General features: G+C 48.9%; 1 protein-coding gene across 1 annotated transcript in view; it reads right to left on the reverse strand.

Annotated features, from left to right (window-relative positions):
* LOC136626351 (transient receptor potential cation channel subfamily V member 6-like) overlaps positions 1 to 22,751 on the reverse strand; it is an 89,588-nt gene that overhangs the window by 13,863 nt on the left and 52,974 nt on the right. Inside the window, exons 10-12 of the mRNA XM_066601336.1 lie at positions 22,262 to 22,338; positions 21,438 to 21,603; positions 1,660 to 1,726 (exon numbers count right to left, since the gene is read on the reverse strand). Coding sequence (XP_066457433.1) covers positions 1,660 to 1,726; positions 21,438 to 21,603; positions 22,262 to 22,338 — 310 coding nt within the window. The remainder of the gene's footprint in view (positions 1 to 1,659; positions 1,727 to 21,437; positions 21,604 to 22,261; positions 22,339 to 22,751) is intronic.

Genomic DNA, 22,751 nt, shown 5'->3' on the forward strand with positions numbered 1-22,751 from the left:
ATCCTGGGCAATAAGCCAATATCATCGAACGAAGTTAAAGTTTTGGTGCCTGGTATCCCTCCAGTCAGCTAATTAGCAGAATTTATTGCATAAAATGGAATGCACCAATCTGATATTGTTGTCCTATCCGGACGATAGGCCATTTATGTTGTAGTACTGAAAACTCTTTAAAGATGTTGTCTTGACAAGCCTCTCCCCCCCCCCTCCCTACCTCTCTTTTCAAAACAAAGCTGGAGCTCATTGCTAATGGTCTGGTTTCTCTACTCCTTGGCAATAAGCTGATATTAAGGAAAGTTGCGTATGGTCACTGCTGTGGATATGTAGCATTACATAGGCTGGCCATGTCTGTCAGAATAGGAGCCACTGTTACATATTGGTTCTCAGTTCGGGAGCCCCACAAAGTTCTATTTCTTACTTTTAGGAATACGAGTAATAGATAAACTCTTTAAAAATGAGATTGTACTATAAAATCCTCTCCAGACAGTATAGAGCTCCCACTCTGCTCCCTGACCTCTTTCCCAAGTGCTCCCCTCTTTGTTGGCATTGTGGGATAGTGTGAGGTACTTATGTTCACATCTGGTTGGAGTGTGAAAAGGTTGACCCTTTACCATAAAGTTTGTTGTGCTCATCTTACTTGGTCTCTGGAGGGGGCCATACTCTCTATGATACCTGGGTTTTGCTTTTACTCCATGATACTTGGGTTTTACTTTAGAGAGTAACCCCACTAAAGGTTGTTACAGTTTTTCTTTCAAGTGGCCAGTTTGGTAATCTCTCATCACTGTAATTCCTACTTTCATAGAATGGTATGACACATTCTCTGAGATTTACCGCTTAGAAGAAATTGTTGCTCAGAACCGAGACAGGAGTAATAAATTCTTACACATATGCAGCCCTTGGATAATGTTTCAGAATACCTCTGAATTGTCTACCTGGCTTTGTAGCCTATAATCGGGCATTGTAACCCCCCACCCCACCACCACCACCACCACCTTTCATTCTCCTCTCTTCTCCTATCTATACTCCTTCCTCCCCATTTTTTTTTTTGGGGGGGGGGGGGGGGGGGGTTAGCTATGTTGTATATTCTTTTTCATGTTGTTGCATTTAAACTGCTACTGAAGTGTTGTAACAACTGACTATTTGGGATCGATCTATTTTGTATGTTATTGTTTCATTCGGTTCTGCATGACGCATTATTTACTGTGCTTCCATCTCTATAATGTTCTTTGCTTGGTTGCTTAATAAAAGTGATTAAACCATAAAAAGGAGATTGTGACCCTCCTTTTTATATTTTTTTTTTAGAAATGTGTAATAAAATACTATCAAATAAGATTTAAAGGGGGTGGTCAAAGAGGCAATACCCCTCCCTGAAGGCAAGGTCTTAGATGAGCAGCTGATCATCCTGGGTCCCGCTTTCCGCACTCCTGGTAATCAGTTGATTTTTCCAGGGTAAATCATGACAATCCGAACATTCTCCCTGCAGAGGCTGTCCTGCAATATCAGGATGACAAATGGTCCACCAGAATGAGAGCCACTCTTACTGAACAGCTCTTTGTTATAGGTGACAGAAGGCGTCCTGAACGGAGGATATATGAGCAGAGGATGCCATCTTGCCACAACCCCTTTAATAAGCATATGAAACAATTATAAAACTTTACTTACCCAAACTGTAACCACAAACCACGACAGCCATGAGCCAGCAAAACTTCAGTAGATCACTGGCGGCCATCTATATGATAGAAGGAGAGAGACTTAGTAATATATTGTAATACATCTTACTAGTGTGTTGCTGTAAGAAGGGAGCCCAGGTTTGTGTTATAATGAGCTCTGTTATAGTTCCTATAATTATGTAATCTAGGTGGTATAAGGGCGGCCTCTACTGGCCGTCATACATTTCTGCAGTTTATGTATTTCTCTAGGGAGTGTTGTATATGACTTCCCATTGGCTGCAGAGGTCAGGTGGGAGATCTGAAGGACGTAAGATCATAGAGAGCTGCAAGCTGTAGAGCAATTCCAGTGGTACTGAGCCTTAAGAGAGACTGCATTGCTGAAAGAAAGCTGCCAAAGGAGTGAGGAGTTGTCTTGGTGAGCCATGGAGGACATGTCCTGGAGAATCTACCTGTCAGAGAGGGACATTGGCACAAGAAAGGAGGCAGCCGATGTTTGAGATGCACAGCTCCATAACGTGCCAGAACCAATGTCCCTGAGAGAACAAAGGTGCATGGACTACAGCTAGAGAGGCTGCTACAAAGGATTCACATCATCCTACAACTCTATGAATCGGGCTTCCCTCACAGATGTCCAAAGACAAGTCACCTATATTACAGTACTGAACACGCTGGAGATATGTAAGTGAGGTAGGTCCTCACAGAAAGGCCTGAAGTGAACACACGCGTAGTAACATAAAAGCAAGCTTGCCAACACCAGAGGAACAGATATTCATCTGCCAGTTGTGGACAAGTTATAGGACAACACTACATTACTTTCAGACCTTGCGGGTGACCACCATTGGTGGGTTAAATGCTCAGTGGCAATACCACGCATTCTGCAGTGAAGTGTGTTGCTGATCTTTGTGATTTATAACAGACTAGCTGATATACTCGGCTTCGCCCGAGTTAATTTGGTACTGGTGTTTATCTGGTGTTCACATGGAAAATCTTATGAAGTCGTGGTTACTTTAGAGATACTGAGGCAAAAGATATGTTCACCATTTTGCATAGTACTCTGCGTTACCCAGAAAACACCACGTGGAGGTAACCATGCGACGCTTCCTTTATATAAAATGACATCAGGAAGTGAGAGAATTAGATTACATACATAAAATTTGGACACTAACTCTTTTGCGCATAGAATTGAATAATCGAGTTGGGACCTATTAACTTTTCATACTTAGGACACAATCAATGCTTGTGCCAAATGTCATGTTTCTATGACATTGGGAAGTGAGAGATTTAGATTATGTACGTAAAATTTGGACGCTAATTCTTTTGCGCATAGAATTGAATAATGGAGTTGGGACCCATTAGCTTTTCCTAATCATGACATAATCAATGTTCGTGCCAAATCTCCTTTTTCTATGACAGCAGAAAGTGAAGAAATTACATTCCGCACGTAAAATTTGGACGCTAATTCTTTTGCACATAGAATTGAATAATGGAGTTGGGACCCATTAGCTTTTCCTATTTATGACATAATCAATGCTTGTGCCAAATTTCACGTTTCTATGACACCGGAAAGTGAAAAAATTACATTCCGCACGTAAAATTTCGATGCCAATTCTTTTGCGCTAGAATTGAATAATCGAGTTGGGACCTATGAACTTTTCCTATTTCTGACATAATCAATGCTCGTGCCAAATCTCCTTTTTCTATGACAGCGGAAAGTGAAGAAATTACATTCCGCACGTAAAATTTGGACGCCAATTCTTTTGCGCATAGAATTGAATAATCGAGTTGGGACCCATTAGCTTTCCCTATGTATGACATAATCAATGCTCGTGCCAAATTTCACGTTTCTATGACACCGGAAAGTGAAAAAATTACATTCCGTACGTAAAATTTGGACGCTAATTCTTTTGCGCATAGAATTGAATAATGGAGTTGGGACCCATTAGCCTTTCCTATTTATGACATGATCAATGCTCGTGCCAAATTTCACGTTTCTATGACACCGGAAAGTGAAAAAATTACATTCCGTACGTAAAATTTGGACGCTAATTCTTTTGCGCATAGAATTGAATAATCGAGTTGGGACCTGTTAGCTTTTCCTATTTATGACATAATCAATGCTCGTGCCAAATTTCACGTTTCTATGACACCGGAAAGTGAAAAAATTACATTCCGTACGTAAAATTTGGACGCTAATTCTTTTGCGCATAGAATTGAATAATGGAGTTGGGACCCATTAGCTTTTCCTATTTATGACATAATCAATGCTCCTGCCCAATTTCCCATTTCTATGACACCGGAAAGTGAAAAAATTACATTCCGCACGTAAAATTTCGACGCCAATTCTTTTGCGCTAGAATTGAATAATCGAGTTGGGACCTATTAGCCTTTCCTATTTATGACATAATCAATGCTCCTGCCAAATTTCACGTTTCTATGACACCGGAAAGTGAGAAAATTACATTCCGCACGTAAAATTTGGATGCTAATTCTTTTGCGCATAGAATTGAATAATCGAGTTGGGACCAATTAGCTTTTCCTATTTATAACATAATCAATGCTTGTGGCAAATTTCCCGTTTCTATGACACCGGAAAGTGAAGAAATTACATTCCGCACGTAAAATTTGGACGCTAATTCTTTTGCGCTAGAATTGAATAATTGAGTTGGGACCCATTAGCTTTTCCTATTTATGACATAATCAATGCGCGTGGCAAATTTCACGTTTCTATGACACTGGAAAGTGAGAAAATTAGATTTCGTACGTAAAATTTCGATGCCAATTCTTTTGCGCATAGAATTGAATAATCGAGTTGGGACCTATAAGCTTTTCCTATTTATGACATAATCAATGCTCGTGCCAAATTTCCCGTTTCTATGACATTGGGAACTGAGAGATTTAGATTATGTACGTTAAATTTCGACGCCAATTCTTTTGCGCTATAATTGAATAATCGAGTTGGGACTAGAGATGAGTGAACGTACTCGTCCGAGCTTGATATTCGTGCGAATATTAGGGTGTTCGGGATGCTCGTTACTCGTAACGAGCACCACGCGGTGTTCCGGTTACTTTCAGTTTCCTCTCTGAGACGTTAGCGCGCTTTTCTGGCCAATTGAATGACAGGGAAGGCATTACAACTTCCCCCTGTGACGTTCAAGCCCTATACCACCCCCCTGCTGTGAGTGGCTGGGGCGATCAGATGTCACCCGAGTATAAAAATCGGCCCCTCCCGCGGCTCGGCTCAGATGCCTTGTGACTTAGCTGAGGGAAAGTGCTGCTGCTGGTGCTGCTGTAGGGAGAGCGTTAGGAGTCAGTGTAGGCTTCAAGAACCCCAACGGCCCTTCTTAGGGCCACATCTACTAGTGTGCAGTACTGTGTTAGCACAGTATTTTTTTTTTGTCCAAAATTGGATCTGCAGAGCATTGCGCCCTGCAATAGGGACAGAAGTGGGGGTTAGGCAGGGAGAGTGTTAGGAGTTAGTGTAGGCTTCAAGAACCCCAACGGTCCTTTTTAGGGCCACTTCTATCCGTGTGCAGTACTGTCCAGGCTGCTGTTAGCAGTGTTGCATATTTTTTTTTTTTCTCAAAACCGGCTGTGCAGAGCATTGCACCCGGCATTAATACTACAGGGATAGAATTGTGTAGGCAGGGCCAGAAGACATTTATTATTCATTGAATACACGCAGTGGGGTCTTCCCTTTGCTAAAAAGGAAAAGAAATTATATTTTGCCTGCCTGTGTCAGTCCTAAGGTCTCCGTGTACGTGTGTGCTGCGTGTACAACGTACAAAAATCAGACGCAACCAGCTACGCTTTACTGCAGCCTAGCGCCATTGTCTTTCCTGACTGGCAAATACCTGCTCTGCTAGAGTTAATAACTCTGCTACACTATAGTTGTGTGACACTTTTTGAGGGCCACACCACAGATATTAAACTTCTTGTTCATTGAATATACGCAGTGGGGTCTTCCCTAAGCTAAAAAGGAAAAAAATTATATTTGGCCTGCCTGTGTCAGTCCTAAGGTCTCCGTGTACGTGTGTGCTGCGTGGACAACGTACAAAAATCAGACGCAACCAGCTACGCTTTACTGCAGCCTAGTGCCATTGTCTTTCCTGACTGGCAAATACCTGCTCTGCTAGAGTTAATAACTCTGCTACACTATAGTTGTGTGACACTTTTTGAGGGCCACACCACAGATATTAAACTTCTTGTTCATTGAATATACGCAGTGGGGTCTTCCCTAAGCTAAAAAGGAAAAAAAATATATTTTGCCTGCCTGTGTCAGTCCTAAGGTCTCCGTGTACGTGTGTGCTGCGTGTACAACGTACAAAAATCAGACGCAACCAGCTACGCTTTACTGCAGCCTAGCGCCATTGTCTTTCCTGACTGGCAAATACCTGCTCTGCTAGAGTTAATAACTCTGCTACACTATAGTTGTGTGACACTTTTTGAGGGCCACACCACAGATATTAAACTTCTTGTTCATTGAATATACGCAGTGGGGTCTTCCCTTTGCAAAAAAGCGAAAACATTATATTTGGCCTGCAGGCTTGCGCCAATTTATTTCCTGCCTGGGAAATCAAATCACTGGTAATACAGCATTCTGAGGGGTAGGGGTAAGCCTAGAGGACGTGGACGTGGACGTGGCCGAGGACGCGGAGGGCCAAGTGAGGGTGTGGGCGCAGGCCGAGCTCCTGATCCAGGTGTGTCGCAGCCGACTGCTGAGCGATTAGGAGAGAGGCACGTTTCTGGCGTCCCCACATTCATCGCCCAATTAATGGGTCCACGCGGGAGACCTTTATTAGAAAATGAGCAGTGTGAGCAGGTCCTGTCCTGGATGGCAGAAAGTGCTTCGAGCAAGCTATCATCCACCCACAGTTCTGCGTCGTCCAGTGCTGCAAATCCGAATCCTCTGTCTGCTGCTCCTCCTTCCTCCCAGCCTCCTCACTCCACTACAATGACACCTGCTCAGGAGCGGGAACACTCCCAGGAACTGTTCTCGGGCCCCTGCTTAGATTGGGCAGCAGTGGTTCCTCTCCCACCAGAGGAGTTTATCGTCACTGAAGGAATTTTTTCCCCAAAAGGGCTAATTGACTTCTGGCCTTGGGGTTTTTTGCCTTCCTCTGGATCAACACAGTAGGATAGACAGGCTGGACTAGATGGACAATGTCTTCATTCGGCCTTACATACTATGTTACTATGTTACTATGATGCCCAACCATTCGAAAGTTCCCGGGGTCCGGGGGAAGAGGCTGGGGACTTCCGCCAACTGTCTCAAGAAGTTTCTGTGGGTGAGGAGGACGATGACGATGAGACACAGTTGTCTTGCAGTGAGGTAGTAGTAAGGGCAGTAAGTCCAAGGGAGCAGCGCACAGAGGATTCGGAGGAAGAGCAGCAGGACGATGAGGTGACTGACCCCACCTGGTGTGCAACGCCTACTCAGGACAGGTCTTCAGAGGGGGGGGCAAGGGCATCAGCAGGGCAGGTTGCAAGAGGCAGTGCGGTGTCCAGGGGTAGAGGCAGGGCCAGACCGAATAATCCACCAAGTGTTTCCCAAAACACACCCTCGCGCCATGCCACCCTGCAGAGGCCGAGGTGCTCTAAGGTCTGGCAGTTTTTCACAGAGACGCCTGACGACCGACGAACAGTGGTGTGCAACCTTTGTTGCGCCAAGATCAGCCGGGGAGCCACCACCAACAGCCTCACCACCACCAGCATGCGCAGACATATGATGGCCAAGCACCCCACAAGGTGGGACGAAGGCCGTTCACCGCCTCCGGTTTGCACCGCTGCCTCTCCCCCTGTGCCCCAACCTGCCACTGAGATCCAACCTCCCTCTCAGGACACAGGCACAACCGTCTCATGGCCTGCACCCACAGCCTCACCTCCGCTGTCCTCGGCCCCATCCACCAATGTCTCGCACCGCACAGTCCAGCCGTCGCTAGCGCAAGTGTTGGAGCGCAAGCGCAAGTGCGCCACCACGCACCCGCACGCTCAATCGTTAACCGTCCACATAGCCAAATTTATCAGCCTTGAGATGCTGCCATATAGGGTTGTGGAAACGGAGTCCTTCAAAGCTATGATGGCAGCGGCGGCCCCGCGCTACTCTGTTCCCAGTCGCCACTGCTTTTCCCGATGTGCCGTCCCAGCCCTGCACGACCACGTCTCCCGCAACATTGTACGCGCCCTCACCAATGCGGTTAGTGGCAAGGTCCACTTAACTACGGACACATGGACAAGCACAGGCGGGCAGGGCCACTACATCTCCCTGACGGCACATTGGGTGAATTTAGTGGAGGCTGGGACAGAGTCAGAGCCTGGGACCGCTCACGTCCTACCCACCCCCAGAATTGTGGGCCCCAGCTCGGTGGTGGTATCTGCGGCGGTGTATGCTTCTTCCACTAAAGCACCCTCCTCCTCCTCCTCCTCCTCCTCAACCTCTGTCTCGCAATCTAGATGTGTCAGCAGCAGCAGGACGTCGCCAGCAGTCGGTGTCGCGCGGTGTGGCAGCACAGCGGTGGGCAAGCGTCAGCAGGCCGTGCTGAAACTACTCAGCTTAGGAGATAGGAGGCACACGGCCCACGAACTGCTGCAGGGTCTGACAGAGCAGACTGACCGTTGGCTTGCGCCGCTGAGCCTCCAACCGGGCATGGTCGTGTGTGACAACGGCCGTAACCTGGTGGCGGCTCTGCAGCTCGGCAGCCTCACGCACGTGCCATGCCTGGCCCACGTCTTTAATTTGGTGGTTCAGCGCTTTCTGAAAAGCTACCCACACTTGTCAGACCTGCTCGTAAAGGTGCGCCGGCTCTGCGCACATTTCCGCAAGTCCCACACGGACGCTGCCACCCTGCGCACCCTGCAACATCGCTTTAATCTGCCAGTGCATCGACTGCTGTGCGACGTGCCCACACGGTGGAACTCTACGCTCCACATGTTGGCTAGGCTCTATGAGCAGCGTAGAGCTATAGTGGAATACCAACTCCAACATGGGCGGCGCAGTGGGAGTCAGCCTCCTCAATTCTTTTCAGAAGAGTGGGCCTGGTTGGCAGACATCTGCCAGGTCCTTCGAAACTTTGATCAGTCTACCCAGGTGGTGAGCGGCGATGCTGCAATCATTAGCGTCACCATTCCTCTGCTATGCATCTTGAGAAGTTCCCTGCAAACCATAAAGGCAGCCGCTTTGCGCTCGGAAACAGAGCCGGGGGAAGACAGTATGTCGCTGGATAGTCAGAGCACCCTCCTGTCTATATCTCAGCGCGTTCAGGAGGAGGAGGAGGAGGATGAGGAGGATGTGGAGGAGGGGGAAGAGACAGCTTGGCCCACTGCTGACGGTACCCATGCTGCTTGCCTGTCATCATTTCAGCGTGTATGGCCTGAGGAGGAGGAGGAGGAGGAGGAGGAGGAGGATCCTGAAAGTGATCTTCCTAGTGCGGACAGCCATGTGTTGCGTACAGGTACCCTGGCACACATGGCTGACTTCATGTTAGGATGCCTTTCTCGTGACCCTCGCATTCAACGCATTCTGGCCACTACGGATTACTGGGTGTACACACTGCTCGACCCACGCTATAAGGAGAACCTTCCCAGTCTCATTCCCGAAGAGGAAAGGGGTTCGAGAGTGTTGCTATACCACAGGACCCTGGCGGACAAGCTGATGGTAAAATTCCCATCCGACAGCGCTAGTGGCAGAAGGCGCAGTTCCGAGGGCCATGTAGCAGGGGAGGTGCGTAGATCGAGCAGCATGTACAGCCCAGACAGTGCAACAGTCTTTGAGGGCCTGGCCAGCTTTACGGCTCCCCAGCAAGACTGTGTCACCGCTCCCCAGTCAAGGCTGAGTCGGCGGAAGCACTGTAAAAGGATGGTGAGGGAGTACGTAGCCGATCGCACGACCATCCTCGGTGATGCCTCTGCCCCCTACAACTACTGGGTGTCGAAGCTGGACACGTGGCCTGAACTAGCGCTGTATGCCCTGGAGGTGCTTGCTTGTCCTGCGGCTAGCGTCTTGTCGGAGAGGGTGTTTAGTGCGGCTGGGGGAATCATCACAGATAAGCGTACCCGCCTGTCAACCGACAGTGCCGACAGGCTTACACTCATCAAGATGAACAAAGCCTGGATTTCCCCAGACTTCTGTTCTCCACCAGCGGACAGCAGCGATACGTAAGCAATACGTAGGCTGCACCCGCGGATGGAAGCTACGTTCTCTCTCACCATCCAAAACGGGGACATTTCTGCTTCATCAATCTGTGTCTAATATTCCTCCTCCTGCTCCTCCTCCTGAAACCTCACGTAATCACGCTGAACGGGCAATTTTTCTAAGGGCCACAAGGCTCACTCATAATTTTTCTAAACAATTTTTAGATGTTTCAATGCTCTGAAAAGCGTTGGAACTTTAACTTGAACCAATTTTTCGTTAAACTGGGCTGCCTCCAGGCCTAGTTACCACTTAAGCCACATTAACCAAAGCGATTAATGGGTTTCACCTGCCCTCTTGGTTGGCCATGGCCAATTTTTTTCAGGTACATTAGTACTGTTGATACAGCAATTTTTGTGGGCCCTCGCCTACAGTGTAATCAAATAAATTTTTAGCCCACCTGCATTAAGCACGACATTACTACCTCAGCTGTGTTGGGCAGTGCAATGGGATATTTCTATGTACCGCCGGTGGCTTCCTGGCACCCACCCATGCTGTAGGTGCACACGGAGTTTTTACTACATCTGTACACTTGAAAAGAACCCCAGTCAGACTGGGGCATGCAGTGTGGGCCGAAGCCCACCTGCATTAAGCACGACATTACTACCTCAGCTGTGTTGGGCAATGCAATGGGATATTTCTATGTACCGCCGGTGGGTTCCAGGGAGCCACCCATGCTGTAGGTGCCCACGGAGTTTTTACTACATCTGTACACTTGAAAAGAACCCCAGTCTGACTGGGGCATGCAGTGTGGGCCGAAGCCCACCTGCATTAAGCACGACATTACTACCTCAGCTGTGTTGGGCAATGCAATGGGATATTTCTATGTACCGCCGGTGGCTTCCTGGCACCCACCCATGCTGTGGGTCCACAGGGAATTATAAATGCATCTGTGTCCACTTGTAAAGAACCCCAGTCTGACTGGGCCATGCAGAGACACCTTGACAGAATGAATAGTGTGTGACACATAGGTTCCCCATTGCTATGCCCACGTGTGCAGCTCCTGATGGCGGTGGTACAGGATTCTATTTCTCATTGCTTCTGTACAGCATTGTGGGCTATCGCCCCGCCCCTTTTAAAGAGGGTCGCTGCCTAGCCGTGTCAACCTCTGCAGTGTGTGCCTGCGGTTCCTCCTCATGGCAGACGCACTTCTAAATAGACATGAGGGTGGTGAGGCATTAGGGCAGCTGAAGGCTGCGCAGGGACACTTTGGTGTGCGCTGTGGGGGGGAGGGGGGGCGGTTGGGCAGCATGTAACACAGGAGAAGTGGCAGTGGAGTGTCATGCAGGCAGTGATTGTGCTTTGTTGGAGGTAGTGTGGTGCTTAGCTAAGGTATGCCATGCTAATGAGGGCTTTTCAGAAGTAAAAGTTTTTGGGAGGGGGGGGCCCCACTCTTGCCGCTATTGTGGCTTAATAGTGGGACCTGTGAACTTGAGATGCAGCCCAACATGTAGCCCCTCGCCTGCCCTATCCGTTGCTGTGTCGTTCCCATCACTTTCTTGAATTGCCCAGATTTTCACACAAGGAAACCTTAGCGAGCATCGGCGAAATACAAAAATGCTCCGGTCGCCCATTGACTTCAATGGGGTTCGTTACTCGAAACGAACCCTCGAGCAACGCGATAATTTCGTCTCGAGTAACGAGCACCCGAGCATTTTGGTGCTCGCTCATCTCTAGTTGGGACCCAATTACTTTTTCTATTTTGGAGATAATCTTTGCTTGCGCCAAAATTCATGTTTCTACGACATCGGGAAGTCGGAGAACTTTTGGCGAGTCAGTCAGTGAGTCAGTCAGTGAGTCAGTGAGGGCTTTCAGCTTTATATATACAGACTAGCTTACCCGTCGCGCGTTGCTGCGAAGACAGACATACATGCATTCGTTTTTATATATAGACTAGCTTACCCGTCGCGCGTTGCTGCGAAGACAGACATACATGCATTCGTTTTTATATATAGATGACATCAGGAAGTGAGAGAATTAGATTCCTTACATAAAATTGACATCAGTGATGACATCACAATAGCAGGTGGCTTACTTATTCGATCTACGTGGGGGGGGGTCGTAACTTTCGACGATGCTCGCGCGCCATTTATCGTAGGATAGTTGTACTATGCCTATAATCTTCCCAGGAGTGTACTCAACAACTTCTGTGGGGAGGTGAAAACTTTTCTTTTTTTCACTTTTTTTCACTTTTCCGCGATCGCCGTTATCCGTTGCATAATGGCGATCGCGGTATCGGGGACAGCTCACCGTGGTCCCCGGTGACATCTCCTGCCTCCCGGCTACCTACAGGAGCCAGGAGCCAGGAGATTTTAAGTCTCCCGCGCCGCCGGGCCTTCTGCGCATGCGGCTGACGTAATGCCGCCTGGCGCGCATGCGCAGAAGGACGGCTACGGCGCCCGGAGCATCGGGACAGCTGGGAGTCGTGCGGCGGACATCGGTGAGTAATTTCAGCTGCTCCGATGGACCCGATCCATCAGAGCAGCTGAATCTTTAACTTTTATTGCACTTTTATTTACTTTTTTGCGATCGGCGCTATCCATTGCATAGCGCCGATCGCAATGCCGGGGGGGTCTCCGAACAGCCCGGGATGACAGCTCCATGCTGTCAGCTACGTGCAGAGACACCGACAGCATGGAGCTGTCACGTCCACAGCCCGAGGGGCATTATTCTCTGCAGGAAGCATGTTTTTACGTCCTCTGAGAATAAAGCCCACTTCGGGAGGACGTAAAAACACTATGGGCTGGTCGTTAAGGGGTTAATATATTAGTATATGAGCAGGAGGTCTCACAATGCAGCTTTATAGAACATGTTGGGGCATGTTCAAGGGCGTCCGATGTTGATGACATCAGTGATGACATCACAATAGCAGGTGGCTTACTTATTCGATCTACGTGTGGGGGGGTCGTAACTTCCGACGACGCTCGCGCGCCATTTATCGTAGGATAGTTGTACTATGCCTATAATCTTCCCAGGAGTGTACTCAACAACTTCCCAAAGTTTCACGGCGATCGGATGAATGGTGTAGTAGCGCATAAAGGACAAACAGACACGCAGACAGACAGACACGCACGCACACAGACATACATTCATTTTTATATATATAGATTGTAACCATGCCTCACTCACGTTAGATATAGTCTTAGTTAGAGTCAGTTAGATTGTCTAACACTTCTGAATAACCACATGTTACTTACCTATGAACAGAAGCTTCTAAGGAAACTTCATGTCCAAGGTTATTTGTTAAAATTAAAAAATATATATTTTCGTAAGCCTGGTGTTCGCATCGTACCAACATTGCCCAATGTACATCTTTAGTGTATGTTCACACTGCGGAATTCACTGCAGAATTTTTCGAGTGAATTCCGACTCTGAAAACTGCATCAAACTCTGTGGCTTTTTGCTGGAGGTTTTGGCGCGAATCTGCTATTGGTTTTAGCCTGTCAATGGGCATACTCCGCATGCGAAATTCCAGCATTTCAACGCCAAAATGCCACACATCGATTTTACCCACTGACAGAGATGAGTTCGCGTGAGGATCCGTGCCAAATACCACTCAAAAAGCTGAAGATTTTGACGCAGTTTTTAGAGGTGGCATTGATGCAAAAATTCCGCAGTGAATTCTGCCATGTGAACACACCCTTAGGATTCGCTCTTACTGAGGTTTTTAGTATTGTTGGTCCTTGAAGATGTTGTGCTGGTTGTGGAGATGTTGGCAGACACACATTTCCCTTATAACAGCAGGAGGGATGCTGTATTACAGGACAGTCATTCAGATAAATAGCCACCTTGTAATACCAGCAAGTGAAGGCGAAAGCCCATCTTAAGAACGATCAAGCAGAATGTAAGAGGTTGAAGGGCGTGTTCTGGGCAAAGGCCAAAAAAGACAGAGAGCGGTACTATAATGCTCTGACTGATGAAGCTGAGGAGGGTCTGAAGTCAATCAATCTAAGAGCAGCATACAAAGCTGTTGCCAGAATCCAAGGGTCCTCAGGGACCAGCTGGCATACGGCAATCCACAAATCCGTTGGCAGCCCTTGTACCAAACATGACGAGACACTCCAATGCTGGTGTGAACATTTCACATCCACCCTAAACTATCCACCAGCTAATCCATGCCATGACCTCGACGACCGTGCATCCATTGCTGTGGACGACCATTCTGTGCCTATAGATGCTCCGTCACGGGAAGAGGTCTGTTCTGCTATTCAGAAACTTTGACATGGACGCGCCGCCAGCTTAGATGGCATTCCACCCGAACTGCGGAAATGCGCAATTGAGCCGATAAGAACTGCTCTACATCAACTATTTCTGTGTCTCTGGTCCTGTGGGAAAGTTGCTATCGAATGGAAGGAGGGCATTATCCTCGCCCTGTACAAGGGGAAGGGCCCAAAAACTGCATGCTCTAGCTACAGGCCGAAAAAGCTCCTTTTGGTTTCCGGCAAGGTCTTCGCACACGTTCTACTCTCAAGGGTACAACCACTCCTGACCTCCAAGCGGAGACTACAGCAGTCAGGCTTCATGGCAGGCCATTCCACCATGGATGCAATACTCGCTCTTAGGCTCCTCTCAAAGATACACAGAGAATTTAACAGACCGCTCCTTGTCGCGTATGCCGATCTCAAGGCAGCATACTACTCGGTCAACAGAGAAGCCCTCTGGAAGTGAGTTTGTGTACTTCGGAAGCGCTCAGCACACAAATAGGAGGGCGCTTCCGGACATCCTGCGGAGAATAGCGATGGCAGCCTTGGCGATGAGGTCCATGCATAAACTCTGGGGGAGGCAGAACATAACACTCAGGACCAAGATTTGATTCTACCAGACCTGCATTATGCCAATATTATTGTACGGCTCAGAGACTTGGACCTTGCTGTCACAAACCACTAAGCGTCTGGAGTAGAGATGAGCGAACGTACTCGTCCGAGCTTGATATTCGTGCGAATATTAGGGTGTTCGGGATGCTCGTTACTCGTAACGAGTACCACGCGGTGTTCCGGTTACTTTCAGTTTCCTCTCTGAGACGTTAGCGCGCTTTTCTGGCCAATTGAAAGACAGGGAAGGCATTACAACTTCCCCCTGTGACGTTCAAGCCCTATACCACCCCCCTGCTGTGAGTGGCTGGGGCGATCAGATGTCACCCGAGTATAAAAGTTGGCCCCTCCCGTGGCTCGCCACACATGCCTTGTGAGTTAGCTGAGGGACAGTGGTATCGTGCTGGAGCTGCTGTAGGGAGAGCGTTAGGAGTTAGTGTAGGCTTCAAGAACCCCAACGGTCCTTCTCAGGGCCACATCTAATAGTGTGCAGGCTGCTGTTAGCAGTGGAGAAATTTTTTTTTTTCCTCAAAATCGGCAGTGCAGAGCATTGCACCCGGCATTAGGGACAGAAGTGGTGCTTAGGCAGGGAGAGTGTTAGGAGTGAGTGTAGCCTTCAAGAACCTCAACAGTCCTTTCTAGGGCCACATTTAACCATCTGCAGTACTGTGCTGGCTGCTGTTAGCTGTGTTCCTTTTTTTTTCTTCTCAAAATCGGCGGTGCAGAGCATTGCACCCTGCATTGATACTACAGGCACAGAATTGTGTAGGCAGGGCCACAACACAGTTATCAGTCATTGAATAGGCACAGTGGGCCTTTCCTTTTAAACAAAAGGGAAAAAAGTATATTTGCCCTGCCTCTGACAGCCGTCAGGGCTCTGGGTACGTGTGTGCTGCGTGGAGAACGTAAAAAAATCAGACGCAACCAGCTACGGTTGAGTGCAGCCTTGCGCCAATTTCTTTCCTGCCTGGGAAATACCTGCTCTGCCACAGTTAGTAACTCTGCTACAGTAAAGTTCTGTGACAGTTTTGCAGGGCCGCAACACAGTTATTACAATTATTATTCAGTGAATAGACGCAGTGGGCCTATCCTTTTAAACAAAAGGGAAAAAAGTATATTTGCCCTGCCTCTGACAGCCGTCAGGGCTCTGGGTACGTGTGTGCTGCGTGGAGAACGTAATAAAATCAGACGCAACCAGCTACGGTTGAGTGCAGCCTTGGGCCAATTTCTTTCCTGCCTGGGAAATACCTGCTCTGCCACAGTTAATAACTCTGCAACAGTAAAGTTCTGTGACACTTTTGCAGGGCCGCAACACAGTTATTAAACTTAGTAGTATTCATTGAATACACGCAGTGTGGCTTGTCCTTTGAAAAACAAGGGAAAAAATTGCATTTTGGCTGCAGGCTTGCGCCACTTTCTTTCCTGCCTGGGAAATCAAATCACTGGTAATACACCATGTTGAGGGGTAGGGGTAGGCCTATAGGACGTGGACGCGGGCGAGGACGCGGAGGCCCAAGTCAGGGTGTGGGCACAGGCCGAGCCAGTGTGGTGGCCAGGGGTAGAGGCAGGGCCAGACCGAATAATCCACCAACTGTTTCCCAAAGCGCCCCCTCACGCCATGCCACCCTGCACAGGTCAAGGTGCTCTACGGTGTGGCAGTTTTTCACAGAGACGCCTGACGACCGACGAACAGTGGTGTGCAACCTTTGTTGCGCCAAGATCAGCTGGGGAGGCACCACCAACAGCATGCGCAGGCATATGATGGCCAAGCACCCCACAAGGTGGGACGATGCCCGTTCACCGCCTCCGGTTTGCACCACTGCCTCTCCCCCTGTGCCCCAACCTGCCACTGAGATCCAACCCCCCTCTGAGGACACAGGCACTACCGTCTCCTGGCCTGCACCCACACCCTCACCTCCGCTGTCCTCGGCCCCATCCAGCAATGTCTCTCAGCGTAGCGTCCAGACGTCCCTAGCGCCACAGTTTGAGCGCAAGCGCAAGTACGACGCCACGCACCCGCATGCTCAAGCGTTAAACGTGCACATTGCAAAATTGATCAGCCTAGAGATGCTGCCGTATAGGCTTGTGGAAACGGAGGCTTTCAAAAGCATGATGGCGGCGGCGGCCCCGCGCTACTCGGTTCCCAGTCGCCACTACTTTTCCCGATGTGCCGTCCCAGGCCTGCACGACCACGTCTCCCGCAACATTGTACGCGTCCTCACCAACGCGGTAAATGCCAAGGTCCACTTAACAACAGACACGTGGACAAGCACAGGCGGGCAGGGCCACTATATCTCCCAGACGGCACATTGGGTGAATTTAGTGGAGGCTGGGACAGAGTCAGAGCCGGGGACCGCTCACGTCCTACCCACCCCCAGAATTGCGGGCCCCAGCTCGGTGGTGGTATCTGCGGCGGTGTATGCTTCCTCCACTAAAGCACCTTCCTCCTCCTCCTCCTCCAACGCAACCTCTGTCTCGCAATCAAGATGTGTCAGCAGCACGTCGCCAGCAGTCGGTGTAACGCGGCGTGGCAGCACAGCGGTGGGCAAGCGTCAGCAGGCCGTGCTGAAACTACTCAGCTTAGGAGAGAAGAGGCACACGGCCCACGAACTGCTGCAGGGTCTGACAGAGCAGACCGACCGCTGGCTTGCCCCGCTGAGCCTCCAACCGGGCATGGTCGTGTGTGACAACGGCCGTAAGCTGGTGGCGGCTCTGCAGCTCGGCAGCCTCACGCACGTGCCCTGCCTGGCCCATGTGTTTAATTTGGTGGTTCAGCGCTTTCTGAAAAGCTACCCCCACTTGTCATACCTGCTCGGAAAGGTGCGCCAGCTCTGCGCACATTTCCGCAAATCCCACACGCACGCTGCCACCCTGCGGACACTGCAACATCGGTTTAATCTGCCAGTGCACCGACTGCTGTGCGACGTGCCCACACAGTGGAACTCTACGCTCCACATGTTGGCCAGACTCTATGAGCAGCGTACAGCTATAGTGGAATACCAACTCCAACTTGCGTGGCGCAGTGTGAGTCAGCTTCCTCAATTATTTACAGAAGAGTGGCCCTGGTTGGCAGCCATCTGCCATGTCCTTGGAAAATTTGAGGAGTCTACCCAGGTGGTGAGCGGCGATGCTGCAATCATTAGCGTCACCATTCCTCTGCTATGCATCTTGAGAAGTTCCCTGCAAAGCATAAAGGCAGACGCTTTGCGCTCGGAAACAGAGCCGGGGGAAGACAGTATGTCGCTGGATAGTCAGAGCACCCTCCTGTCTATATCTCAGCGCGTTCAGGAGGAGGAGGAGGAGCATGAGGAGGATGAGGAGGAGGGGGAAGAGACAGCTTGGCCCACTGCTGACGGTACCCATGCTGCTTGCCTGTCATCATTTCAGCGTGTATGGCCTGAGGAGGAGGAGGAGGAGGAGGAGGATCCTGAAAGTGATCTTCCTAGTGAGGACAGCCATGTGTTGCGTACAGGTACCCTGGCACACATGGCTGACTTCATGTTAGGATGCCTTTCTCGTGACCCTCGTGTTACACGCATTCTGGCCACTACGGATTACTGGGTGTACACACTGCTCGACCCACGGTATAAGGAGAGCCTTTGCACTCTCTTTCCCGAAGAGGAAAGGGGTTCGAGAATGATGCTATACCACAGGGCGCTGGTGGACAAACTGATGGTAAACTTCCCATCCGACAGCACTAGTGGCAGAAGGCACAGTTCCGAGGGCCAGGTAGCAGGGGAGGCGCAGAGATCAGGCAGCATGTACAGCGCAGGCAGGGGAACATTCTCCAAGGCCTTTGCCAGCTTTATGGCTCCCCAGTCACGGCTGAGTCGGCGGGAGCACTGTAAAAGGATGGTGAGGGAGTACGTAGCCGGTCGCACGACCGTCCTCCGTGACGCCTCTGCCCCCTACAACTACTGGGTGTCGAAGCTGGACACGTGGCCTGAACTCGCGCTGTATGCCCTGGAGGTGCTTGCTTGTCCTGCGGCTAGCGTCTTGTCAGAGAGTGTGTTTAGTGTGGCTGGGGGAATCATCACGGATAAGCGTACCCACCTGTCAACCGACAGTGCCGACAGGCTTACACTCATAAAGATGAACAAAGCCTGGATTTCCACAGACTTCTCTTCTGCACCAGCGGACAGCAGCGATACCTAAGCAATACGTAGGCTGCACCTGCGGATGGAAGCTACGTTCTCTCTCACCATCCAAAACGGGGACATTTCTGCTTCATCAATCTGTGTATAATATTCCTCCTCCTCCTCCTCCTGCTCCTCCTCCTGAAACCTCACGTAATCACGCCGAACGGGCAATTTTTCTTAGGGCCACAAGGCTCACTCATATAATTTTTCTAAACAATTTTTATACGTTTCAATGCTCTTAAAAGCATTGAAAGTTTAACTTGAACCAATTTTTCGTTAAACTGGGCTGCCTCCAGGCCTAGTTACCACTTAAGCCACATTAACCAAAGCGATTAATAGGTTTCACCTGCCCTCTTGGTTGGGCATGGGCAATTTTTCTGAGGTACATTAGTACTGTTGGTACACCAATTTTTGTGGGCCCTCGCCTACAGTGTAATCCAATTAATTTTTTGCCCACCTGCATTACAGCTGACGTTACATCAGCTGTGTTGGGCACTGCAATGGGATATATTTATGTACCGCCGGTGGCTTCCTGGCACCCACCCATGCTGTGGGTCCACAGGGAATTATAAATGCATCTGTTTCCACTTGTAAAGAACCCCAGTCTGACTGGGGCATGCAGTGTGGGCCGAAGCCCACCTGCATTAAGCACGACATTACTACCTCAGCTGTGTTGGGCAATGCAATGGGATATTTTTGTGTATCGCCGGTGGGTTCCAGGGAGCCACCCATGCTGTCGGTCGACAGGGACTTTACAATAGGGAGTTGTACCTGCCTGTGTCTATGAATTAAAAAGCCCGGTCTGAGTGGGGCATGCAGAGACACCTTGACAGAATTAATAGTGTGTGGCACATAGGTTCCCCATTGCTATGCCCACGTGTGCAGCTCCTGATGGCGGTGGCACAGGATTCTATTTCTCATTGCTTCTGTACAGCATTGTGGGCTATCGCCCCGCCCCTTTTAAAGAGGGCCGCTGCCTAGCCGTGCCAACCCTCTGCAGTGTGTGCCTGCTTTTCCTCTGGCAGACGCACTTCTAAATAGACATGAGGGCGGTGTGGCATGAGGGCAGCTGAAGGCTGCGCAGGGACACTTTGGTGTGCGCTGTGGGGGGGAGGGGGGGCGGTTGGGCAGCATGTAACCCAGGAGAAGTGGCAGTGCAGTGTCATGCAGGCAGTGATTGTGCTTTGTTGGAGGTAGTGTGGTGCTTAGCTAAGGTATGCCATGCTAATGAGGGCTTTTCAGAAGTAAAAGTTTTTGGGAGGGCCCACTCTTGCCGCTATTGTGGCTTAATAGTGGGACCTGTGAACTTGAGATGCAGCCCAACATGTAGCCCCTCGCCTGCCCTATCCGTTGCTGTGTTGTTCCCATCACTTTCTTGAATTGCCCAGATTTTCACACATGAAAACCTTAGCGAGCATCGGCGAAATACAAAAATGCTCGGGTCGCCCATCGACTTCAATGGGGTTCGTTGTTCGAAACGAACCCTCGAGCATCGCGAAAAGTTCGTCCCGAGTAACGAGCACCCGAGCATTTCGGTGCTCGCTCATCTCTAGTCTGGAGTCCTTTCACATGCGATGCCAACGCAAGTTGCAAGCCAAAGCAAAAATGTTGAAGGAGGGCCAAGAAAGCGAAAACTATATTGGGGTATGTAACACCTACTGATCAACTTCCATTCCATTTCTGCTTTCTTTGGAAGACAGATGAACAAAATAACACAATTATATTATTAACACAATATACATGTATGTGTATATATATATATATATATATATATATATATTTTTTTTTTTTTTTTTTTTTTTTTTTTCTGCATTCGCTGTGTTATAGAAGTTTTTTAGATTTTTTTCATTTGATCTTTGTTCATTTACTATGTCTATTATACAGTCTAGAATATAGCAATCACCTTTTTCCGTGACTCAAGGAGCAGTTGTACCATGCACAGGTGGAAGAAAAGAAATGATATTCGGCTCATGGGCCTTGCGTTTGACATATGTGGATTATATGATACACTGCAATAGTTCTGCATTGCAGTATATTGTTACAGACAGTGTAAAACTAACAGGCAGCCTATACACACATTGCAGACCTATGGGCCTTCTTTAAGCTTCAAGCTGCCATAAAAACTCATCATCATCCAGGGATCCCATTGCAGATGTCAAAGGGGGTGACAGAGTGAGCCCCCTTCCTCCATAAAATCACTTAGATGCCAATGTCACTAATTGAACTCAAGGGTTTAAAGAGGTTTTCGAGGCAAAAACTATCCTTGACCTATTCTAAGGATAAATCATCAATAGATCATCACTAGGGATCCGCCAATTGGGATTTCTGGTGATCAGCTGTTCACTCAGCCCGCTATTAGTGCATTGGGCATAACGTCTCAGAGGCGGCTTTATTGTCACTGAAATAAATGGTAGTGGGGACATGTTGGCAGGTCATCAACAGTATTTACCAGAAAACCCCATTATATGAGTAATCTCCAATTCTAAGCAGTACGCAGAATGCCAGAGGTATTATAAAGCTGACACCCACTATGATTGCTGTGGACACCACCCCCGGCCCCTAAATTTATGGCAATTTGCACATGCAGAGATTTACAGTAGATTCACAATATTGTGCACTTCATACATGATCTTACCTTTCGTATAATGATGGTGAAAGGTCCCAGCATTTGGAATGCGCGGGCATAGTACATGGCATAACACCAGCCCAGTACCAGTGCCCCACACATGGGGACAACTTCTCCTTTTGAATCAGTCAAACGCAAAGCAAAGATAACCAAGATCAGACAAGAACAGGAAATTCTGTAAATATAGGAAACATTTTGTAAAAAGTGTCAGTGGTTGGAAACAGTCCCAATTCTCCATGGCTGTTTCCCTGATGAGGAGGACAAAAACTCTGAAACAGCTGTATGTACATAAAGAAAATAAATCTTGTGCCACACAAGGCTTAGAGTGCTAAGGCAGCAGAAATGCAGTCCTAAGCTCTCGCTCACGACCTGATGGTTGCAAGTTCAATCCCCACATGGTTCAGGTAGCGGCTTAAGGTCAACTCAGCCTTCTATCCCTCTGAAATCAGTAAAATGAGTTTCCAGCTTGGTGGTGGGTAATAAATAAATAGCTCGCATCCCTTTTAAAAGGTTGGATATTGACTATTGGGTAACTATGTTTTCATAGGTAGTGCTGTGGAGGATAATTCCATCACTCATTTGCATAGCTTTTACCCAGGGTGCACTGCAGGGCCTATAAAAATCCCTACACCCTTGTGCTGCTCTCCATAAGGAGTACCATTAACCCTCTGGACTCATTCTATGTCTGTTTGAAAGGAAACAAGCAGATGTGAGCTCTGTATCCGAAAAACAAACAGCTCATACCAAGATATATTATAAAATGAATCATCACAGAAAGTTAATAGGAAATCTCTCATAGCACATATGACAACCCCCATAAGACATTATCTCACCTGATTATGTTGAATGGATCCCTCCAGAATGTATGGTCGATGAAGTGTTTCAAACCATGTCTGTAAATATGTGAGAGCTGAAAGAAAATTATAGTCTTTGCATGAATTTTGGACCAATTAAAGGGGTTGTCCCGCGCCGAAACGGGTTGTTTTTTTTTTCAACCCCCCCCCCCCCCCCGTTCGGCGCGAGACAACCCCGATGCAGGGACCTAAAGAAAGCTTACCGGAGCGCTTACCTGAATCCCCGCGCTCCGGTGACTTCTATACTTACCGGTGAAGATGGCCGCCGGGATCCTCTTCCTCCGTGGACCGCAGCTCTTCTGTGCGGTCCATTGCCGATTCCAGCCTCCTGATTGGCTGGAATTGGCACGTGACGGGGCGGAGCTACACGGAGCCGGCATTCTGCACGAGCGGCTCCATTGAAGAGAGCAGAAGTCCCGGACTGCGCAAGTGCGGCTAATTTGGCCATCGGAGGGCGAAAATTAGTCGG

Source organism: Eleutherodactylus coqui, chromosome 4 (assembly GCF_035609145.1).
Source record: "Eleutherodactylus coqui strain aEleCoq1 chromosome 4, aEleCoq1.hap1, whole genome shotgun sequence".
Lineage (NCBI taxonomy): Eukaryota > Metazoa > Chordata > Amphibia > Anura > Eleutherodactylidae > Eleutherodactylus > Eleutherodactylus coqui.